This window comes from Mesoplodon mirus, assembly GCF_964341445.2.
Source record: "Mesoplodon mirus genome assembly, chromosome: 14".
Classification (NCBI taxonomy): Eukaryota; Metazoa; Chordata; class Mammalia; order Artiodactyla; family Ziphiidae; genus Mesoplodon; species Mesoplodon mirus.
Genome location: NC_138990.1, coordinates 86,662,764 through 86,684,861, shown reverse-complemented (window position 1 = coordinate 86,684,861; position 22,098 = coordinate 86,662,764). Strand labels below are relative to the sequence as shown.

Genomic DNA, 22,098 nt, shown 5'->3' with positions numbered 1-22,098 from the left:
GAGGCAACTACCTCTGTGACTCGGGAGAGTACGTGGCGGGGAGAAGAGGAAGACTGGTTTGGAGCCTCAAGGAGTCCCCATCTGTGAGCCCTGCTGAGACGCTCAGCTACAAGAAAGGTGTTGTGGGCTGAATTATGTCCCCCCAGTATGCTGAAGTCCCAACCCCCAGTATCTCGGAATGTGACTCTATTTAGAGGTATGATCTTTAAAGAGGTAATTAAGTTAAAATGAGATCAATTAGGATGGGCCCTAATCCTACCAGTATGGCTGGTGTCCTTATAAGAAGGGGAAATTTGGACATAGGCAGGCATAGAGGGAGAACACCATGTGAACATGAAGACAGCCACCTGCAAGCCAAGGAGAGAAACCTCAGAAGAAAACAACCCTGCTGGCACTTTGATCTTGGACTTCTAGCCTCTAGAACTGTGAGAAAATAAATTTCTGTTGTTTAAGCCACCCGGTCTGTGATGCTTGTCATGGCAGCCCTAGCAGATTAATACAAGAGGTAAGAGGAAGATAAGTAGAGTGTGGTATCCCAGAGGACAAGAGATGAGAATGCTTCAAGTAGGAGAGGTTGTCCACATATTGCATAGGTGCTGAGAGTTGAAGGAAGATGAAGACCAGGCTGTGTCTCTTGGAAGGACCTGAAGAGAATGGTCTCAGTGGAGTGTGGTCGGGGCAACAGCCAGATCTCCATGGGCTGAGAAGTTAGCAGGACTCCCACTGACTGCCAACGCAGAGAATTCTTTAAAGAGATTTGGTTGTGAGTTGGGCAGAGAGACATCACGATGGCTGCAGCATCACATGGGGCTAAGGGAGGGCTTTAGAAGGGTGGCTCTCGGGCACCTCAAAACTCTAAAGGGTGAGAGTGAAAGAGACTGTAAAGGCAGGAAAGAGGAAGAACCACCCAGAAGTGAGGTCCCCAGGCGGGGCAGGGAGGATCTTGGCTGATCACAGGAGGCAAGTGGAGAGAATGAGTTGGATGCAGGCAGTGTGTGTCCGAGGGTGGGAAGCAGGAGGTGGGGGAGGCTAGCTTCCCTGGCCCCTCCAGATCCACTCTGCTACCTTCTCCCCCACTCTCTGTCCCAGGAAGCTGACTCATAGCACTCGCTGTCTGGCTCCCGCCATCGGGAGTCAACGGCAGAAAACTGGAGGATTGGAGGAGAGTGAGACTGGGGGGCTTTATTCCCCCTAGAATCCCCTGCAGGCTGTGGGCCTCTTGCTGTAGACACAGCTCCTGTTTGGGGCCCTCTCCGTCCAGCTGTCCTCTCAGGTTCTGTCTGGCACCTGCTCCTGCCCTTGGCCCCTTCAGGCCTAAGGGCCACATGGATTCCCAACGGTTGCTAGTCTTGGGGTCCTGTAGCATATCTTGTTGGTTTCCCAAAATTTGTTGATTGCCCTTTATTCAACTCTCCTCAAAGCGCTTCCATTTGAAGAGACCATCTCTTTCTACTGGGCCCCTGACTGATATGAAGGTGTTCCCTTCTAGTGCTTCTAGATGGAAGTAAGTTCCTCTGCTGAGGGTAAGGGGGAAAATGAGGTTTGGGGGAGAACCTTGGGGAGAGGTTTGAGACATTCCTGTGGAGAATGGAAGTGGACTTATTAATAAGGGTGAGGCCTCATCTGAGGGGTGCCATGCAGCCCGCTTGCCTGATGTCCTCACAGACTCAGCTGCAAGGGCAGATGGGGAAAGGGGTTCAAGCAAGTCTGTGATTTCAGGCAGGTGCAACTAAGGAATGGCGGGACAAGGGGATGGCGTAGAGAAAATAGAGGGGCCCATGAGGTCAAAGCATGAGCGAGTGAGAGGAAAGGACATCTGAACGTGCAATTGGGATGAGGGCGCAATCCCGGGCCCTGATACACCCTGAGAGCGGGTGGTGATGAGAAAGGAAGGGGGTGAGAGGTTGGGGTGCCGGTGGGTTGTCCATGTAGACCCTCAGGTCTTGGGGAGACAGGAGGACCAGGAGGTAGGCACGGTCTTTGACAAATGAGGGGGCTGACCGGGACCTGCAACCACACACCCACACACGCCCACACGGTCACACTCACATACGCACGCCCACAGCCCTCCCAGACGCTCCCAGACACCCTCCCACGCACTCACCCTCACACACGCCCCAGACAGCAGATGGGGCGCTTGGGTAATTGGTTAAACCTGTTCCCGATGTCTGGCTCGGCACTCGCAGTGCCTGCCTGACAGGAAAGCTGGCTGGGCCTGCACCGCTCAGCCCGCTGGCCCCCCCGCCCCTCCCCCTGGGTGGCTGCCCCAGAGCAGGAGCTCCAGAGAGGCCTATGGATCCGGCCCGGCTCCCCCCTGGGCAGAACCCAGTTCACGAGGTGAGGGTTCAACAAAGCAGCACGGGAAGCTATCCCGGCACCAGTGAGGAGGACTTGATGTAAGCCAAGTGTCAAGATGCTGAGAGCAAGGGCCACGGCTGCAGAGTGCCCATAGGAAACCAAGCCCAGAAGGTCCCATGGTCAAGGGGACGTGAAAAGATCATTCCCCGAAAGGAAGGCACGCAGCTTAGGCCACCAGAGCTGAGGATAGCTCCCTGTGTTCCCTCCACTTCAGCCACATGCAACGTGGGGTTCTCAAGGTGCTCGTCAACAATAGCTCGGCCGGTGGGGCTCTGCTGGGCCCAGGCCAGCCCCACCGAGGGGCTACGACCGAGCCAGCTTGCTCAGGAAAGGCCTACTGAGCGGTGCTGTCCACCCATCCTCGTCCTCACCTCTGCAGGGCCCTGATCTCCGGTGGGGAGGAACAGTCGGGGGAAGGAAGGGAGCATCATTCCTCGGCTGCTTCTCCCCTTCCCAGCTGCATCTGTGTCTCTTCGAGAGAGACTTTGGTTTGTTCCCTGGAGAGGGCCCAAAAACTCCCAAATTAGCAAACCTGGCAAGCCCACAGCTCAGAAAATAGTTCATCCTGATTCCATGTTTTTCAGGCTCACAGAAGCCTTTATTAATGAAGTCACAACACCAATATTTACCGTCTGCGGGGAGAGGCACAACATGAGGGCATGGATGGGAGTGCGGCGGGGACTCCCGCCCCACCCCTTGAGGGCCTGGCCTAGGAAGACTGGCAGGTTTCTCTGGGTCTTTTCCAGCCCTTTATCTGGATGACAGGGGTGCTCTGCTGTGATCTTCCTGCACTCCCTCCCCCACCAAGTGAGAGAGAGGCACAATGTACCCATTCCTCCGCCCCGGGATGGTGCCAAAAAGATGCCTCCTCTTCTTACCTTCACCCCACCTGTGCATACCTGCTCCCCAGAGGCTATCCAACATGCCTGGCAGTGAGAGTCCACTGTGAGGCTCAACTTGGACTTTCCTGGTTGATGTCTGGGGAGGGCGTTGGGATGGGACACAGCCCATTGGTTTCTAGCATTGACTGGACCCAGGAGAGACACTGACAGTCCCAGCAGCAGGACCTTCTGTGCTTGGATCCCTGCATGTGCCCCAGGCAACAAGGCTTGGCCTTTGACATCTTTCCAATGACTTCAACATTGATCAACCCCCACCCCCACCCCGCCCCCAGGACATTCTAGGCGCCAAGAATAGGATAAGTAAAGGCACAGCACAGGCCAAACACGTGGCTCACTGGGGGACAGGGATGACGTGGGTGAGACTGAAGCAGAGGGCACCAGTAGCAAAGGAGGAGAGGCCAAGGGTGGGAAAGACGGGAGCAGGGTGGGGGCCTGAGGAAGGGGGTGGCGTGGTCCTATTTGAGCTTGAGGAAGAGAACCCTAGCCGCAGCACGCAGGTCCTCCTTTGAAGTGGGCCTCATCCTTGACATCTGCACAAACCTCATTATGCCTCCCACCCCTGCCCTCCCCTCCCAAACCCCCAGGATCCATGTACACTGTTTCCCAAGGTAGAAGAAACCTTGGCTGTTTGCGAAGGTGGGCAATCCTGGAAGAGAGCAAGTGGGGCCGTGAGTCAGCTGTGAACACGTTGGGTTTGAGGTGCTGGGGAGCGTGGAGGGCAGCAGGCAGCGGGCTCATAGGTCTGCAGCTCAGCAGAGGTTGGCTGGAGGCATTGGCTGGAAAGCAAAGAGAAGTCCTGCAGGTGGATGCAAAGGCCCAGGCGGAAGGCACAGTGAGGGAGGCGGGAGGAGCACGGACTGACCCTGAGGTGGACAGAGGTGACGGGACAGGGGTAAGACTGGGGAGGACTCAGAAAGGCAGGAAGAGGTGTCAGAGTGGAGTGAAGGCAGGGAGGGGTGGGAGCCTAGGAAGGAATGGCCAGAAGATGGGGCACAGTGAAGCCAAACAGGAGGTGTGGAGTCTAGCCACAAGGGTGGCAGTAACTGTGGTTGGTGGCGGTCATGAGCCTCAGCCCAGTGGTGAGGCAGAGGAGGGAGAGCAAGGGGTTGGGTGGCACATGGGTGCTGAAGAGGTGGAGGCAGGTCTGGACGTCGGAAGGGGAAGGGTGTTCGGAATATACAGGTTGTGTTTCTTAGGATGAAGGAAGACATGATGTGTGACAAGCAGGAAAGACAAGTGCACAAACTGGAGGCAGATGAACTAAAGAGATTAGCGGGCCCTGCCTTGAGCTCTTTGCCAGGCTGGGAGGCCCTGAGCCCTCGGGAACCAGTTGCGAGCTTGGCCTCAAGCCGAGGTCCGACACTTTCATCTGAAGCTTTCCTCTGCCGGGAGGGTGATGGGGGGGGGGGGCTCTCCAGGGACAGGTGAACATCCCGGTGGGGCCAGGACCTGCGGCAGGGACTGTCAACCTCTGTGAATGGTGCGCCCTCCACCCAGCCCCCGACACTCCCCGTTTCCTCTGTTTTTCCCTCAACTGGAGAAGCCACCAGAGCTCTACGCGTGGGCAAGTACAGACGCTCTCTCCTCCCCAACCCACCTGGGCCTGATTCCCACTGCTCATTACGTTTGGAGAGACTTGAGCATAGCCTCCCTCAAGACACAGGGTGGTCTTTCCCTACATCTAGCCTCAGGTTCTCTTGCTGTGGAGTTGAAGCTAGAGACCAGGGTCAACCACCAAGAAAGGAGAAGAGTTAATGGATCGAGTCTCCGAGGCCCCACCCCAGGCTCCCAGGCCCTGAACAAGCTTGCTCTGCCAGTCCCCCCAGTGGCCCTCAGAGCCAGAATCCACCACGCCAGGCTCGCAGGCTCTGGGGTTGGAGCTGGATGTCTGTGTCATTAAGAGAGAGACTTTTATTATTCCCATAGGGAAGGGAGACACAAGGGGATCACTAAGAACTACAGCGGGTGCCTGGAAAATAAATTAAAACAGAAACGCATCAAAACAAAAAGGAGATAAGAGAAATGGAGAGTGGCTGGGAGGCTGCAGTGGCCTGCAGCCTGCTCAGGCAGGCAGGCTCTCTGAGGAGAAGGTCGAGCAGTCCCAGGCCTCAGCCAGCCCATTTCTTGTCCCTCTGTCGGTGGTGGCCCCAGGCTCCAAGCCCTCTGGGGCCGTGACTTGAGGCCTCCACGCAGCCTGGCCAAGGAGTGGCCAGAGTCCTGCCGGGCCCACCGAGGGGCCTGGCCAGCAGCGAGCAGCACTCCGCCCTCGTGGGTTTGTGACCGCCCACACCCTAGTCATTGGAGGTGACGTCGATGTCCTCCCCGTTGGCCTGCTTCGTGGCGATGCGCCACCGGTTGATGTGGTGGGAGCCCTTCTTCTTCTGCTCCGACTCGGGCCCCTCTTCCTCCAGCTTCTGCCGCTTGTACTTTGTCCTCCGGTTCTGGAACCACACCTTCACCTGGGCCAGGGAGGGAGGGGCACAGGTGAGAAACACCCAGGAGGCCCCCAGAGCAGCCACCAGGGCCTCAGCACTCAGGCTGAGCTGGGAGCCGGAGAGGGAAACTGAGGCCAGGGTTGTCTCCTTTGGCCGGTGCCACCTCATGCATCTGGAGGTCTGCCCTTCCAGATGCAAATGAGGGGGGCCAGGGAGAGGGCACAGTGGGCCAGAGAGCGGCCGTTTTCCTGTCCCCTCAACAGAGGGAAAGGAGGGGGTCATGGAACTGCCAAGCATCCTGGTTCCTGGAACCACAGGAACAGAGAGACCTGAGTCTCTACCAGTTTTTATTATTTATTTATTTATTTATTTTGTGGTACGCGGAACTCTCACTGCTGTGGCCTCTCCCGCCACGGAGCACAGGCTCCGGAGGTGCAGGCTCAGCAGCCCTGGCTCACGGGCCCAGCCGCTCCGTGGCATGCGTGATCCTCCTGGACCGGGGCACGAACCCGCGCCCCCTGCATCGGCAGGCAGACTCTCAACCACTGCGCCACCAGGGAAACCCTCTACCAGTTTTTAGAGAAGAGATTAATAATTACTCCTTCTCAGGGTTGATGTGAACAGTAAATGAGGGAATATACAAGAAGCCATCACACGGGTTCTGATGGCCTGGAGTGAGTGCCACCCCCCGGGGCAACCCTGTGCTCTTTGTGGCACAAAGAGGCAGAGTGGACACAGCTACATAACCAGGAGGTGATGTCCACACCCAGAGCAGCGCCCAGGACAGCCAGAGCGCTCCTAGGGTCACGGACCCTGCTGCTCGAGGCTCTAACTTCTCATGCTGTCTAGGCTGGTCTGTTTCACCAGAGGACCCCGTCTTAGCAACCTCAGGTGGAATTCCAGAGGGTCTCTGGGGAAGGTGGTGCCGAAGGGCAGGGTTATGAGGCATGGATGGTTTCCTGAAATGACAGCACGTTTAAAAAGCAGGTAGGTTTAGCCAACTGCAGTTGGAGTGATCCACGGTGCCCAAGCAGGTGGTGAGCGGTAAGTCACGTGTGTGGAATGATGATGAGCACCTCGGTCTGGCGGCAGCAGTGACTGCTGAGGGGAGATCCTTGAATCCTGGGCAGGCTTAAAGGCAAACCTCAGAAACACTACCCGCTTCTGCCCCTGCTCCCTGAGAATGGGTGAAAAGTACAGGCCGTAGGCATAAAGCCAGGCAGTGACAGCCAAAGCAGGCCTGGCATCCAGGCCCAGGGAGTAGCTTCGTGCCCAGGATGCCCCACTCTCACATTTCCCAGACACTCCTCTCTGTCCCCTCCATGGAGCTGACCCAACCCAGGGCTCCTCCAACAGCCCACCCCTCCCCAGGGTTTCCATGGTACCATCTGCCTTGCCCGTTGATTTTCGAGCACGAGGATAGGTGTGAGGGCAGCCAGTGGTCAATGACACACAGAGCAGCCAGCCAGGGACAGGAAGAGGTGAGGTACCTGGCCTTGGTGGACAGTGAGGAAAGGGCTTCTTCTCTCATTTCCAGAGCTGGCTTCAAACCCATTGCCTGCATGTCCCAGCTCAGATAGATGGGGAGGATGGCAGATGCTCCAGGCGCAGGGCTTCTAGATTCCATGCCCACCTTTCCTAGGGCACAGGGCTAGCTGGGCCCTGGGTGGTTCTCGGCACAACCATTTGGCAGCCAGCCTGGCCCCTGCCCCCCGCCCTGTAGCCCACTGTGACTGTGCCAGCCCGTAGGCGGGTGAGCTTGCCCAGACTCCTGTGCAAGCCTTGTGTGTGACTCAGGCCTGGGGCGGTGTTCCTGAGAGCCCGAGGGGCTGGCTGAGGGCTAAGCATGGCCAGCCTGCTGATGCGTGATCTGGGGCAGCACCAGGGACACAGGGCCCCTTTCTGCACCTTCTCCCTCCCACACACACTCCCCAGTCTCCTTCCAGAAGGAGACTCGCCTCTAGTGGGATGGACCTAGGCTGCTACTCTTGCCCAGCATCACTGGCCCAAAGAAGGAAAACTTCTTCGGCACAGGGCACAGGGTGTGTTTTCACACCAGGGCTGGCTTCCTGGTACATACAAATGAAAAGCAATTCTGAATACTTTCTCCATGAAAACTACTAGGGTCAAGGAGGCAGCTCTCTAGAAACAGGGACGAAAACTCTCTCCCCAGGCAGCCTGGCTATCTTCCGGAGAACAGCCTTGGGCTGAGTGTCCAGATGCTGTTTACAAAGACTGTAATAACAAGGGGATGCTTATGACTTAGTAATATCAGTGAAAATGGCAGGATGCACAGTTTGGGCACAGTGTGATCACAGCCATGGAAAAACAAAGCCTATGCATGGGGAAAAAAGACTAGAAGGAAATGTACCCAAAGTATGGGTGACTTGTCTTTCTTCTTTCCACTTTTCTGACTTTTCTTTAATGCATTACTGATAACAATTACCAGTAATTTTTTTATTTGGAAAAAGAAAAGGAACTGGTCTCTGAATGTAGTAAGAGATAAGAGTGACACCCAAGCCAGGCAACGCTGGGGTCACCCCAGAACCCCTTCCCTAAAGGAGAGAGGATCTAGAAAGGAACCAGGTCACATACTGTGGGTACCAGCGCAGTGGGAGCGGCCTTAGGAGGCCTGCTTATTCTGCACTGCCTCCCCTCAACACCGGCACGCTACTCACCTTTCAAGTCCAGGGCGCACTTGGGGTGCTGGCTGGAGGAACCCCTCACCCATCTCTGAGCCCTCTGGGTTTGGGGAAAGAGAGGTTCCTTGGGGCCGCCCAAGTCCCCACCTCACTCAACGTCTCTCAGTTTTCTGATAAGCGAGATCCTTCCAAGAGGCTCCACTTTTGTCTGAGTTACACCACCTGGAATATTCTTACTTAGGCTTTGAAACCCTGCTCCCTTGTTCCTAGACTGGATGTGCCCCATCACCTGTCTGTAACTCCTTAGTGCTTTTTTCTGTCTCAGTAACAATGACCCCAGCAACATGTTAATTTATTTGCTCAAACCTCTGTCTCCTCATCAGATGGTACGGGAACCGGGAGAACGAAAGTGGTGTGTTAGCTGGCTTTGGAGGCCCAGTGGGCATGTTCCAGGTACGTTCAGCCAGTGGGGCAGAGGTGAAGTGACCTAGCCCTATGATCTAGGAAAGAGGCGCTTGGGCCAACCTGGAAAACAGGAGAAAATCAATGGTAGAGGGATTGAGGTCTAAATGGAAAGGGGGTTTTGAAAGAGCTAACTGCTGCAGAGATGGGATCCTGTTTTGGCTTAGTTCAGTGGACACTTCTACAAGAGGGTCAGTTCTTAATTCTTCATACTGTGGATTGGATTAACCACTTCTGGGGGGGACAGGAGGAGAGGAAGATCCATTGTTGAGGGGACAAGGGTCAGCTTGAGTCAGGTAGGATAAAGAAGGTAAAACTGCTGCGGCTGAATGAATAAATGAATGAAGGCATTAAGGCATTAGCAGATTGATCACTGTATGCATTAATGAATGAAGACGTGCGTGAGTGAATGGACAAATGAACTTACAGACAAGCAAACTACAACTCCAGCCAATGTTTCAGACTTTACCTTTGAATGAACCAGGTCTGGATCCCTTCTTTTCCACCACTCCCCATCTTAGCCCATCCCAAATGGGAGAGTCCATGGCTCCTGGCCCCTGCATACTTTCAGGTGAATACCTGTCCTCTCAACAAGGAGTTCAAAAACCTCTATCAAGGGACATTTGAGTCTTGTAACTCTGATACAAGAAGTTCCTCCTTATGGCCTTCTGTTGTCTCTTCTGTTTTAATTTAAGCCTGTGTCCTCCTATTCTGTCATCCTCAAACACAGAGAAAGTCCTCATACTAGAAAGAAGCTTAGCGACATCAATCAAGCCACTCCTCAGCCTGCTCACCCCCCTGCCCTCTCCACTGGGATCCACTTCCTAACATCTGATCATGTGAACTGGTCCCGCTCTCAGTGTCAAGCCCAATGCCATGCGAAGCTCAACCCTCACCCCACCAAACTGAGGTCACCTCTGACTCCCCATCAACTAGAGTCCTAACTCTTCCTGAGCTTTCTTGGTTCCTCCTCTCTCAATCCACCCTGGATGCTTGCCCTCACTCTCAGGGAGACATCACAAGATTTGCCTGCTTGCTCAGGACCACACCCTCAGAGAACCATTCCAGTCTCCCTTACCTCCTGTGCCCTCTCCTGCCTCCCACTGGACTCCCGGAGCTTGAGAGGTGCAGAAGTTCTTGGAGAAAAGCCAAGACTTAGAGAAGGGGTGAGTCCATCTCAGAACACACAGTGAGCTAGTAACCTTTCCCTAAAATTCAAGTCCCTAGGATATCTCCCTCTCAGCCATCTCCCAAAAGGCAGATATTCCAGGCAGGAAGTCTTCTTACCATGCCCCTGGGGGGAAAAACCCATAGGTAGGTGACTACACACTCCTGCCTCCTAAGACCCCACCACCCATGCTCTCGGGACCCAAGAAGGTAGCCAGACTTGACAACTCCCGCTCCGTCTTAATCTCAAAGCCTCCCCTTTCTTCCCACCAACCCACACATCCCTCCAAGCCTTGCATGTCTGTGGCCTCCCAGGAGACTTCCACCGATGCAGCTCTCCCCTGACTCCCTCAGTCCACAGCTGTGGCTTCAATGGGACTCCGGTCACTCACCCCTCACATGCCCTGGCACTGCATGAGGAATCTCCAAGGCCAAGACACCACATTTCTGCATGCTTTTCCCTCACAGTTTAGCTCAGCTAAACTGAGCCAGGGAAGGTCAAGAAACACCTCCTGAACGGTTCAGAGCTGGAGGAGCGGCTGGAAACACTAACCAATCAATCAGCTGAAGCAACCAAATGCTTTCTCTCACTCCCCCCAAAACTAATGTGCCCCCCACACATGCACAGAAGCTCACAGAGGCACTCCATGCCATGTGTACATAGGATAGCACCTGACCCTTGGGCACTGATCACACTAAGCCCACATGTGCTCCACATTATGGGCATACATATGTTACATATACCCATTACACACACATACACACACACACACACTCAAGGCTCTGACCTACCCAGGCCCAAGTCTGCCCCACCAGCCACCAGGACTGAAGCTTAGATGGGCTTCACTCCAGTCAGACTCCTGGGCTGCACAACAGTGAGGAACAAATAATTAGACCCAGAAGGAAGACCTAGCCCTTGCCCAGGGCCCCTCCCTCCACCTCCTGGATTAACCCACGGCCATCCCAGTACAAATACCCCACACGCAACCAAACTATAGCCCTACCCCCAAAAAGCATCTCAGGTTGCCCACCCCCAATATCCCATGCTAGAGCTTTGAGCATACAGACACCCCTGAACTCTGAACTAAGACCCCCACACCAATCTGCTTAACCCTCCTAGAAGTTTTATCCATGAACTGGTAAATAAAATTCGATCATCTAGATCAACAATCAGCTATGAAAGTGTAAGGGAATGATAGAAGGAGAGGGACAGAAAGGGAGCAGTGACAGCAGAGAGTGAGGGAAATGACTGGTAAAGTTAACATATGGATAAGTATACAATCAAGAGAAACTTGCCTGTTCATTCAATACATATTTATGGAGCATCTACTTTTTGCTGGTCACTGAGCTGGGCCCTGGAGCACAGCAAGAAATAGGAAGGCTTGGCCTCTGCCTCCCAGAGCTGAGATGCTCAGGCCTATTGTTTATCAGGATCACCCAGAGAGCTGTTTTAAAATCTTTCCTGGGTCCCATCCTGGAACTCCTAAGAGAATCTCCTGAGCAGGGTCTAGGAATCTGCATTTTAAGATTTCTTTGAGAGATGAATGCAACCAGTGTACAGACTGACATTTGGACATGGAAGATTATTAAACAATAGCAAAGTCCTATAAATATTATGATATGTGGGAGATATGCTGTGAGTTCTGAGAACCTGGAGGAGGGATTATACAGAAATACAGAGAAGTAGAATATAGATGAGCCAGAAGCTCAAGGCTGAAAAGAACCCTGGAGTTCATTTCATTCAATCTTTCAGATCAGCAACTGAGGCCCAGAAAAAAAAAAAGACAAAGTGAGAGCTGATTAGATGATAACCATTACAGACATATGCATACACTGTCAGCTGCTAAAGATCTATAGAGATGGAAGTTTGAGATGGATGGTAGATATACAGAAGGTAAAACAGAGTAGATGATAAAGAGATAATCAACAGTTGGGTAAATAGGAATTATTGTTAAGAAGAAGATAGAATTAATAAAAAATAGGAAATATAAATTAACCAGCTTTGCAGAGGCAGTTTAATGAAAGCAGACAGAAGTACATGGCTAGATATAAAATAGCTCTCTGTGAGAGATGAATATAGATATTGACAGTAGAAGTAGATGGCAGGGGGCTGATGGGAGTGACTGATGCTTGACAAATAGTTGATAGCTAGAAATGACAGGTCAGCCTGCCTGGCAAACACAGAGAGATAAATAGATAATTAGTTAGTTACATAGCCTAGGTCTTAATGATAGTTACGAGAGGGACAGAAAGACAGCTCTGGTGATGAAAAAGACTGAGTCAGGAATTCCAGGTTTGGATCTTATTATAACACTAATTTGACATATTACTTTCAACAAAAGGAAAGGAAGCACTGGGGATGAGAATTAATCTTATTTGAGTTCATATTAGGTGCCTTTAATCCTTAAACAACCTATTTTATGGATGATGAAAACAGAACTCAGAGAGGTTGAGTAACTGGCCCAAGGTCACACAGTCAGTTAGCAGGGAGGCAGATACTGAAATCCCATCTGCCTGCACGGGGTGGTCTGCCTAATTCATCTCTCCGTCTCAAAGGCCTCACCTGGAAAGACAGGACTCTACAAGGAGGTTTCTCAGGCTTAAATCTCCCACAGTTCTATTATTTTGTTTGTTTGTTTCATATGCTTAACCAGCTCATTTATAGATGGAACAAGATTAGCCATGCGTTTTGATCGTTAGTGAAGCTGGATACATTTTATTTTCTATCTGGTTTTGTTTTAAATATATGTTTAAGCGCCTTATAATAAAAATGAAAGAGAAAATCATTGGGTTTACTAACTGGCATTGTTAGGAGCAAATATTGACAGGCAGATAGGTTCAGTTGAAAGAAAGTCAATTAAAAATGCTCTGACTGAGCTAAAAAATTGAAAGTTTAAAAAGAATGACATTATTTCAACAAGTGTTAATCTGTGGATGGTGGGCTTATAAACGGTTTTGTTTTCTTACACTTCTGCAATTAAAATTTAATAACTAATACTTTTAAAATGAAGTTAAGTATAAATACCATTCTTAAGTTGACACCTTGTTTTAAACAACAATTTTAAAACACTGTTTGCCAAGAGGGAAAAGGGGGTATTATTTTATTAACTTCTTTTTTAAAAAACATATCTTTCTTTAAAACGTTTTTAAAATTAAGTCCGTTGTTTTGTAAGCTTTATCTCTGCAGTTAGAACAGCCCAGCTAGCAAATCTGAAAAAGCCCGGGTCCTGCCGCGGAGATGGGAGCAATGCATTGATGAAATAGGGCATCAGATAGATAGGACAATAGATAGCAAAATGCGACGTGAGCGGCAAAGAGTGAGGTCGGGGCTGCAGGATGCTGGGGACGAAGTTTGGGTTTGGACTCCCCCACGACGCCTTCCATCTATCCTCACTGCTACCCGGGAGACCCCAGGCTGCACACACACCCCACCCCCACCTCCAGCCGGATGCCTTCTCACTGTCCGGGACTAGGGTGGAGGACGGTGGTGTAAGAGGGGCGAGGCGAGCAGAAAGGGGAGCGGAAGATGAAATGCCGGCGGGCGAGAGCTGCTGGGCCGCGCCAGCCCACCTCTCTCTTTGCAAATCTGGGCGCTGTCAGGGACAGAAGGGAGTTAAGGTCTCCCGAAGCCCATTCAGATACTGAAATCCGCCTCCAGGGCAGCAGCCAGCCACCCCCGCACGTTGGACTCCGGGCGGACTAAGAGCTTAGCGGTGCTTCCAGACAGCATTTATTTATGGCAAAGTCTTTACTTACAATAAACCCAAATCTGCCTTCCTATAATTCCCTTCTAGTTCTTTAAATTTTTTTTCTAATTATCAATTACAAAAATACTACGTGGTGATTGTAATTTCACCCAGTTCAAACCCCTTCAACTCCATTGCAGTTTATTCCCTCCCCAACGCAACAGCCCTTCAAGTGATTGGAAACAGGTCCCGAGGACCAGAATCTGCTTTCCCACCGTCCCCAGGCCCCGCCAACGCCCGCGCACACACGCCACAGTTTCAGAGCCCTGCCAGCCGGGCTGGGCAGAGATCAGTGCCCCCCTTGGACCCCCAGCAGGGCTGCGCGCTCCCGCCTAATCCCTCTGCTTCTGATGTTTATAGCCTGAGGACACGTGGGCTTTCTCCCCACAGCACACCCGCTGGGGGACAGCGAGGCCTCTGCCCGCTTTGCCCCTGAACAGCAGCGAAGCCAGTGCGAGACAGGCCTGGGCACCCCACACACCCCTGAGCGCCCCCGGAACAGTGACGGGAGAAGGGCTGCAGTAACCGCAGGGCTGAGACGGCGCCAGAGGGCCCGGGTGGGCGCGGAGTGACCGCGGCTTGGGCGCTCAGCGCTCGGCCGGCTCCCGAGGGCGCCAGCGGCCTTCTGGCAACTGGCACCTCCTATGGGCTATGGGAGTGGGGTCGGGATAAGGTTTGATCCCAACCTCCCGGTGGGTCCTTAGTGTTTAATAAAAGTCCTGTGGCCTCTTCGAGGCTGCATACAGTCGGAGGGAAGACAGGCGTGACGGGGGCGCCGCAGGGGTAGCGGGAGAAGCTGGGGAAGGCTGGGGGCAAGGCCGGCCTCTCCGGCCCCCCCTCCACCCGGCCCCCGGGCGCAGCGAGGATCATTACCTGCGTCTCGGAGAGGCTGAGGCTGCCGGCCAGCTGCTTCCGCTCGGCGCCCACCACGTAGTGGTTCTTCTCGAAGGCACGCTCCAGTCGCAGAAGCTGCGAGGGCGAGAAGGCCGTGCGGATCCGCTTGGGCTTGCGCGCGAAGGGGCCGTGCAGAAGCAGCCCGTCCTGGGGCACGTCGCTCGCTGCGGCCGCGTCGCCGACGGCAACACACGCAGATACAGACAGAGAGAAGGGCGCCGTGAGCCGCAGCCCGGGCAACGGGCCGCCCGCGGGAGCCGGCCAAGCTACCCATCGCACCGCGCTCTCGCACACGCCCCGGAGTGCTCCGATGCCCTCTCCAACCCTTGACACACGCACTTCTCCTCTTTCTCTTTTGCCGCCCCTTCCGTAAGTCCACTCCCTTTCCCAACACCTCCCGGCTGCGGGGGCCTCGCGGAATCGCAGCGCTGCAGATCACTGTTAGGCCAGGAAGTGGGCCCAGGCCTGGTGAGGCCCAAATCCACAGTGCCTGGAGCAACCTAAGAGGCCAAGGAGTGGGAAGCCCGTTTTGTTGGCTTGCCCCGTCATGTCTCCCTCAAAGTGGACCAAGAGCAGAGACGGGGCTGGGTGTCAGGAGAGTGGTAAGGGGAACAGCCAGGTTGTTAGGCATTCCCCTACCAAATACAGATTCAAGAACTAGAGGGTATCCCAGGAACTCTCCCTTCACACCTGCTTAAACCAGCCTTGCAACTAAATGCTCAGGCTACTAGCCCATAGAAAATTCCTTCCAACAAGCCAAGGCTCTGCCTTGCAAGTGGTAAAAATAGGCTAGGGGCTAAGTCAACATCCAGGCAGCACCTGGAGGTCTAAAGTTAGGTTTCTTCTTCCCGGCTTTCCCACCTCTCTCCCCTCAGGCCTTCAGGTAAAATCCTCTTCCCACAGGAGACTTACTGCTCTCTGGTGGAAAAAGGCCTTGCTTCATCCCTGAATAATCCCCTGCTGAAGAAACATGTGTATAAATATCTAGACGTCATTTTTCTCTCTAATATATATAGCTATAGATATATTGGTTTCTGCATGGGCGTGTGTAAATACATGCTCCAGCCTCCCTACTGTCTTCTTCTCCTTTCTACCATACAGGATTTTCAAAGAGTGCAACTGTCCCTTGGATAATGTTGGCCATCATGGGGACTCAGCTCGTACATGCAGGAGGAGGGGCTGACATTGGGCTGGATGGGGCTGAGGTGGTGGGGTCAGGAACTACAAAAGTGAAACTAGCTTCCACCCACAGCCCCAGTCTCAGTGAACCCCCCACTAGGCCTTCACACCACCTCTGGCTTGGTTGCACATGCCAACAAGACTGGAAACAGGCCCTGACCTCATCCACGGAGTCTCATGCAGTGGCACATAATAGTACCCTGACCCACCAACAATGCAGAGCACTAGATGAAATGTTTTGACAGTTAGTTGTTGAGATTGACTGATCCAATTAATTTCTTCAGAAACGGCCACTGGTTTGACTCAATTTGATTTGTTGTTTCATTTTTTAAGACAATTGTTTGGATAATTCGGTTGAGATCTCCCATCTCTGGAAATATCTCTGTAAGTGAAGCAAGGGCACATAATTGAGATACTATGGCTAAAACTCTCCAGGTAACTGTTCATATCCCTCTGCTGGTGGAAACTGCCTGACATGACTTTCTCCACGTCCATGGGCTTTGGACACCTATACAGGCAAACTTTATTGTTGGGGTTTTCTGTGGAACAGCATTGCCTAGGAATGAGGGGCTAGTGCCTGGAGGGAGACAGAGTTGCCTGAAAGGGAGAAGCCACTAACTTCCAATCATCTTATCCATTTCAAGTGGCTGGATCTGTGCTGCTGTAAAAGTGAGTGGGATCACATCATAGGAAGATGGAGGGAGGGAACCCTGCCCATTGGGCCCTTCAAGGTGGGGGCAGATCCAGGGCTCTCAGGCCTGACAGAAGGAAGAGGTTTAGCTTGTGGTGGTGGAGGGGACAGATGATCAGGGGAGGTGGTCTGGCAGAGAGGGGTAAGAGGGAGAGAAAGGAGAAGAATGATCCAGTTGGGAAGAAGAAGGATTAAGGCCTCAAGTGAGGGCCAGTGTGATAGGCCGGAGATAGGTGAGAGAGGTGGGTGGGAAGCAAACACTTCTTCCTGATGTTAAAATAAATTGCCTCAAAAAAACAACAGCATTCTGAGCTCAAGTGAAATACCAACAGTGGTTTCCTCTGGACAAATGAGCTGAAGAGGGAGAGAAAGCCCACCCCTGTGATCGCAGGGTTTGGCCTCAGCAGCTTGACTGGCCCAGATTGGTCAGAAGTGAAGTGGCAGCGTGGAGAGACCGGGGAGTTGTGAGTGAATGGGATGCAGAAGTGTGAAGAGTAGTGTGGGGCTGAGAAAGCAGGACTGCAGCCTGCCTCAGTGTGTGTGATTTGATGGCTATTTTGTAATTTCGTGGTGTGTGTTGGTCACTTGTGTGGTAGAGTTCTCTATGTTTGTCTTTATAAACCCAAAGTGGAGGATGGAAGCAACAAGCGCCTCCTGACATACACATCTCTTTGCTTCAAGTCAGGCTATTTTAGGGGAAAGGTAGGTTGCTTGAGGTCTCCCTCAACTGGAGAGAGAATAGGCCCAGTTCATTGTAATGCCCTGAAGGGACAGATAGCATGTATCCTGTAGTCTGTGTTGCATGTGCAGAAACACAGGGGTCCTTCTGACCCAACCAAGAAGAAGCAGAGGCCAGAAAAAAGTATTCAAGATGTTGATTAGTGATGACAGATTTGATTTCAAAAGAATCAGGGCTCTTTCCTGTAAGGAAGAGTATGTTTAGTACAAAACTGGGAAACTCACCAATAGCTGCATGTTTGTGTAAGAACTAGGGTGGTGCCTATGAGCCTGGGCCACTCTCACTCTGACCTATGGAGAGGGGGCCTCAAACGTCCCTACCAAGGCTTCAGTTTCCCTTAATTGGATCACAAGGGCAGAACAAGCTTGGGACTGGGTTGCGGTGTGGCCTGTTTAGATGCAGTAATTCTGGGCTCTGAGAGTGGGCTGTCAGTTTCAGACAAGGACAGGTGGAAAAGTGTAAAGGGGCTGGCTTAGTCTTCCCTGGAGCTAGTAACTGTACCCCACCCGCCCCGTTTTCCTCCAGCCTTCTCTGCGGGCCCCTTTAAGGCACTGGCTGGGACCTAGCAACGGAGGTTCCCAGGAGTGAGGCGGCAGGAGGTGGGAGCTAGGGATTCGAAGGTCCGGGGCTCGAGCTGCAGTCCCTCCTGGAGAGGCCGAGGCAGACTGGGGGCTCTGGGCCGGATGGCGGGGCGGAGGGGCCTGGGGCTACGAGACGGAGAGGCCCGCCCGGCAACGGAGATAACCTCTTTCCCCCTCCTCCGGCCGGAACAAAGGCACCCTTTGAAGCACCGGCCCATTACCACCACCAGTCCCAGAGGGCCTGGTCTCCCACGGCCCCCTCCCGACGCTGCTCCTCGGCCTGGAAAGTTCCTGCTGTCCGGGGGAAATAGCACCGAAGTGCGGCTAACTCGTCGTCTCCGCCAGCTCCTCCCCTTCAGGCCTCGAAAGCCGCCCCCGTCTTCGGCGTCCCGCCGCCTGGTCCCGACCATCCCGCGCTGGCTTTTTCTCTCCCACCGCCTCGCTCAGCGAAGAAGCCGGTTCCCTGCGCGCCGGGACCGCGCTGCTGGAGAGCGCTGCGCACAGAGCGCAGACGTGTTCCTTTTCGTTCGTGTAGGGTTTCGCTTCTTGCATTAAAACGGGGCTGAAATGAGCATCGCAGAGACCCGGTTCTCTAGAAAACGCGGCGCCGGAGGGCCTGAAATGGCTCGGCTCGTAGCCCCGAGGGCCCGCGGGATCGCAGGACTCAAGGGCGCCCGGGCCGCAGGGGTCTGCCCCGACGATGACCGGCCATGAAGCCAAAACTTCTTAGGATTCGAAAAGTCCTTCAGTGCCCAACGGATTCCGTGTTCAACAATGCGACCACATTTGGCTCCATCTCCGCGTCCAGACACAGTTCTTGGGAGAAAAATGCAACCGTTTTTGCAACTCGACAACGTGCCCGCCGGGACTGACGGCTCAGGGAGAGGCGGCAAATTCCGAGAGGGTTTTGCGGAGGATTTATTCGGCCTCGCCTAACTGAGGATGCTCAGAGCTGGAGCTGGATCTCTCGCAAGGCGCCCCCGACGCTTGGCGCCCCCGGCCCTCGCACCCTAAGCCCGCGCGGGCGAGGCCAGAGGCGGGAAAGGTAGCGCGGAGGGTGTGGAGCGCCGGGTCCAAAGCCGAGGGCGTCGCCGGGAGGCCATCTCCGAGTGAGCAAAGACCACAGGTGTCAGGACCCGCTCTGCCCTCTTCTCCGAGCCCCTGTCTCTCTACTAGCCTCTTAACCGCTGGTCCCTCCGCCGCCCGGGCCCGAAGGTTCACAAACAGCCGCGACTCTCAAATTGCCCCGCGGTCGCGAGGTTTAGAGACCCAGGCCGGGGACCCAGTCCATGGAGGACCGAGGTGGTTTGCTCAATTTTAAATAACACTTCATTTTACCAGTAAACATATATTTTAATTGACAGGTTTCTTTCCCATAGCGGCTGACACCATAGCCTCCCCCCCCCAAATGATTTGGGCAAATCTTTGAAATCCCCAGGGCAGACAAAACTGCCCACAAAGATTCTTGCTCAAATAATTACATTATCTTATTTTGTGGGATCTGTTGGGTCAGTATCCTTTGACCAGATGGGACTGAGAAAATTGTCTGACAAATCGGGGCCGGGGAAAGCGGCTTTCCGTGAAAACAGTTAAGCAGCTATAGCGAAAGCTTCACGAGATCATTTTTCTTCTGTTATCTAGATAATTGTACCCAATATCCAGTTTATTTTGACTGTGTACACCCAGTTTACCCTCGGATTAGCTCCAGGAGCCAAAGCTCTAGCCACATCCTTTTCATTTGTTTTGCTAAAATCAGGGTTACCTAGCTCTGAGTCATGGAACCTCATAAGACTGACGTCCGGTCTACACTAACAAAATAAAACCGGAAACTAAACCAATTACTGCACAAATTAAGGACACTCCAAAAAAAAATAAGAAGAAGAAGAAGAAGAAAGAAAAGAAAAACTCCAACAAATTCAAAGAAGAAAACGAACTCCAACTAATGGAACTCTTTCTTTTGGGAAAGTCAGATCATTGAAACCTGTGTGTGTGTGTGTGTGTGTGAGAGAGAGAGAGAGAGAGAGAGAGAGAGAGAGAGAGACCGAGACCAGTGGGAGATCTTCTTTAGCAAACCCACTGCCCAGTGCAGACTAGGGGGCTCGGACTGTCTAAGACCTTAAAAGCCCTCTGCCCCCGCCCCCTGCCTGGGAGGACTGCTGTTGGTCCCCCAGCAGCCGGTGGGTTCCCGGAGTCGGCGAGCGGCGGAGGAAGCCAGTTTGCCATTTCAAACCTTCCCACCCTAGGTCCGAAAAGCACGTGTGACTTGGAGAAGTCGGGTCGAGGTTGCTGACAAACATCCCAAGACAGCAGAGCACTCACCACTGAACATTAACTCTCCAGTTTCCCTCCCCTCTGCCCCTTCTTCCCACAGACCCGGGGCACGCAGGTGGACTTTCCCCTGCCTCCAAGCGCCGGCGAAGGCTGATCCCTGGGAGTTGGTGGTGGAAATGCGAGCGAAGTATGGTCCCAGGTCCAGCTGGGTCTCAGGCAGGGCGGCGGGCGCTGCGCTCTCTGGGATGGGACTGGCTCAGCCTGGAGAGATTAAGGCAGGCCGCAGAGAGGACCAGGAGAGGCTCCAAGGATGAGCCCGGGCTTGACGTCCGGACCGGCATCGTTCCTGGGTGAGCCTAGAGGTCCCAACCTGGTTCTCTGGGAGGGAACCCAACGCGGCAGAAGCGCGGATGGATCTGGCGTGGCTCGTCCCTGCTTAAGAATCGGCCTTTGCAGACCCGCAGCCTCATCGGCAACAACTTCTGAACGGCCCCGCACGCCCCCGAGCCTCCCCGCGCCACCTCAGCACGGGCGCCGGCCGGCCGCCGAGGCGGGCACAACGTGGGCACTCACCCTGAAAGCGGTGGCCGAAGAAGCGGTTTCGCAGCACCCAGGGATAGAAGTGCAGAGGGTCCCGGTGCTGGGCGCCGAAGAAGGAGTGCGGGGGCTGCAGCGGGGAGGCGCCCAGCTGGTGCGCCGGGTGCACGGTCAGCGCAGGGTGGTTCATGGCCTCGGGGAACACGAGCTCGGGACCGCCGTAGAGCGAGCGGCCGGCGCCCGCGGCGGCGGGGAAGCCGCTCACGAAGGCCGCTTCGGCCGCGCCGGGGTGAGGGTAATTGAGCGCCGTGGGCCGGAGCGGCTCCTCCGAGGCGGCCGCCGCCAGGGGATGGGAGCCTGCACCCCCTCCGCCAGTGCCCCCGCCGGTGCCGCCGTCCTTGGCCACCAAAGACTCGATGGTAAAGCCGCGCTTGGCTGTGGGCTGGAACATGGTCGCGGCCGCCAGAGCCGAGCGAGGCAGCCGGGCGCTGGGGAGCGCTCCGCGTCCTGGCGCCGCCGCCGTGCGGGGTGTGCACCCAGCCAGGCACATGCACACACACCAGCACCCCTCACCTCCCCCGCCCGCCCGCCCGCGCTCAGCCCCTGCCCACGAGCCAGGCGCGGAGCGGCGAGGGGTGTGCGAGCCAGTGAACGGAGAGTCGGGCCACGGCGCGCAGCTAGGCTCGCCGGCCTCTGCGGCCGAGCGGGCAGCTCCCGGCGCCGGCACTGGCGCGGGCTCCGTGCGATGCTGCGAGCTGCCTCTACGGCCTGGGGGCTGAGCCCGGCCCCCTCCCTCCCGAGTCCAGCCAGGACCGACCCCCGCCCCCGGTCCTCCCAGCACTGTCCAGCCCTGGCTCGGCCACCGCGATGCGAGGCGAGAGTTAGCGGGCACCTGCCCCGAGCCCGCCCATTGGCCGCGGCTCACCTGCCCCAAGGTGGGGGCGGGGCGGGGCGGGGCGAGGGACAGCGGGTGGGGACGGAGCAAGCAGTCGGAGGCAAAAACCGGACTGGAGCTTGTGCGGGGCGATCTAGGCCTCCTCCCCATCTCGCGTCTTCTCGCATCTCCGCCCTTTAGCAGAGTCTGGCTGCCGCCGCAACCGTCTCAACCCACGCGGGAGCCGAAGGTGGCATATAAGGGGCCTGGGGCTTGGGAGAAACTCCAACCCCAGTCCCCAGTGTGTAAATCAGTTGAACCCTCTACAGTTCGTCCCGGGATGTCGTTTCAGTTCTCAGCTAACTTGGATCCGAGTGGAATGTGGGTGTTTGGAGTCCAACAAATAGGTTCTCCCGAGAACCAGCTCCCCTGGCCTCCAGGACCCTCGGGATCGCCCACCATCCGTCTCCTGGGCCGCAGTCTGAAGCCTCGGCCTTGGTCGTGAGGTTTCGCGTTTTCTGGGTGTTATGGGTGACAGCTCCGGAAAGGGGTCACGCAATTCTTTTCACAAGGCCCCCCCCCCCCGGGCCGGGGACAGCGCTGGAGGAGCTAGCGGAGCG

At 54.7% G+C, this 22,098-nt stretch overlaps 1 protein-coding gene across 1 annotated transcript; it reads right to left on the bottom strand.

The window, feature by feature from the left end:
- Window positions 1–5,159: 5,159 nt before the first annotated feature.
- EMX1 (empty spiracles homeobox 1) lies at window positions 5,160–21,154 on the bottom strand (the record flags this gene model as incomplete). The annotated part of the gene is made up of 3 exons (XM_082642529.1): window positions 5,160–5,719; window positions 14,586–14,770; window positions 20,641–21,154. The coding sequence occupies 3 exons, from the start codon at window positions 21,152–21,154 to the stop codon at window positions 5,552–5,554; spliced, it is 867 nt and encodes a 288-aa protein (XP_082498655.1). The 3' UTR covers window positions 5,160–5,551.
- Between the last annotated feature and the right edge of the window lie 944 nt (window positions 21,155–22,098).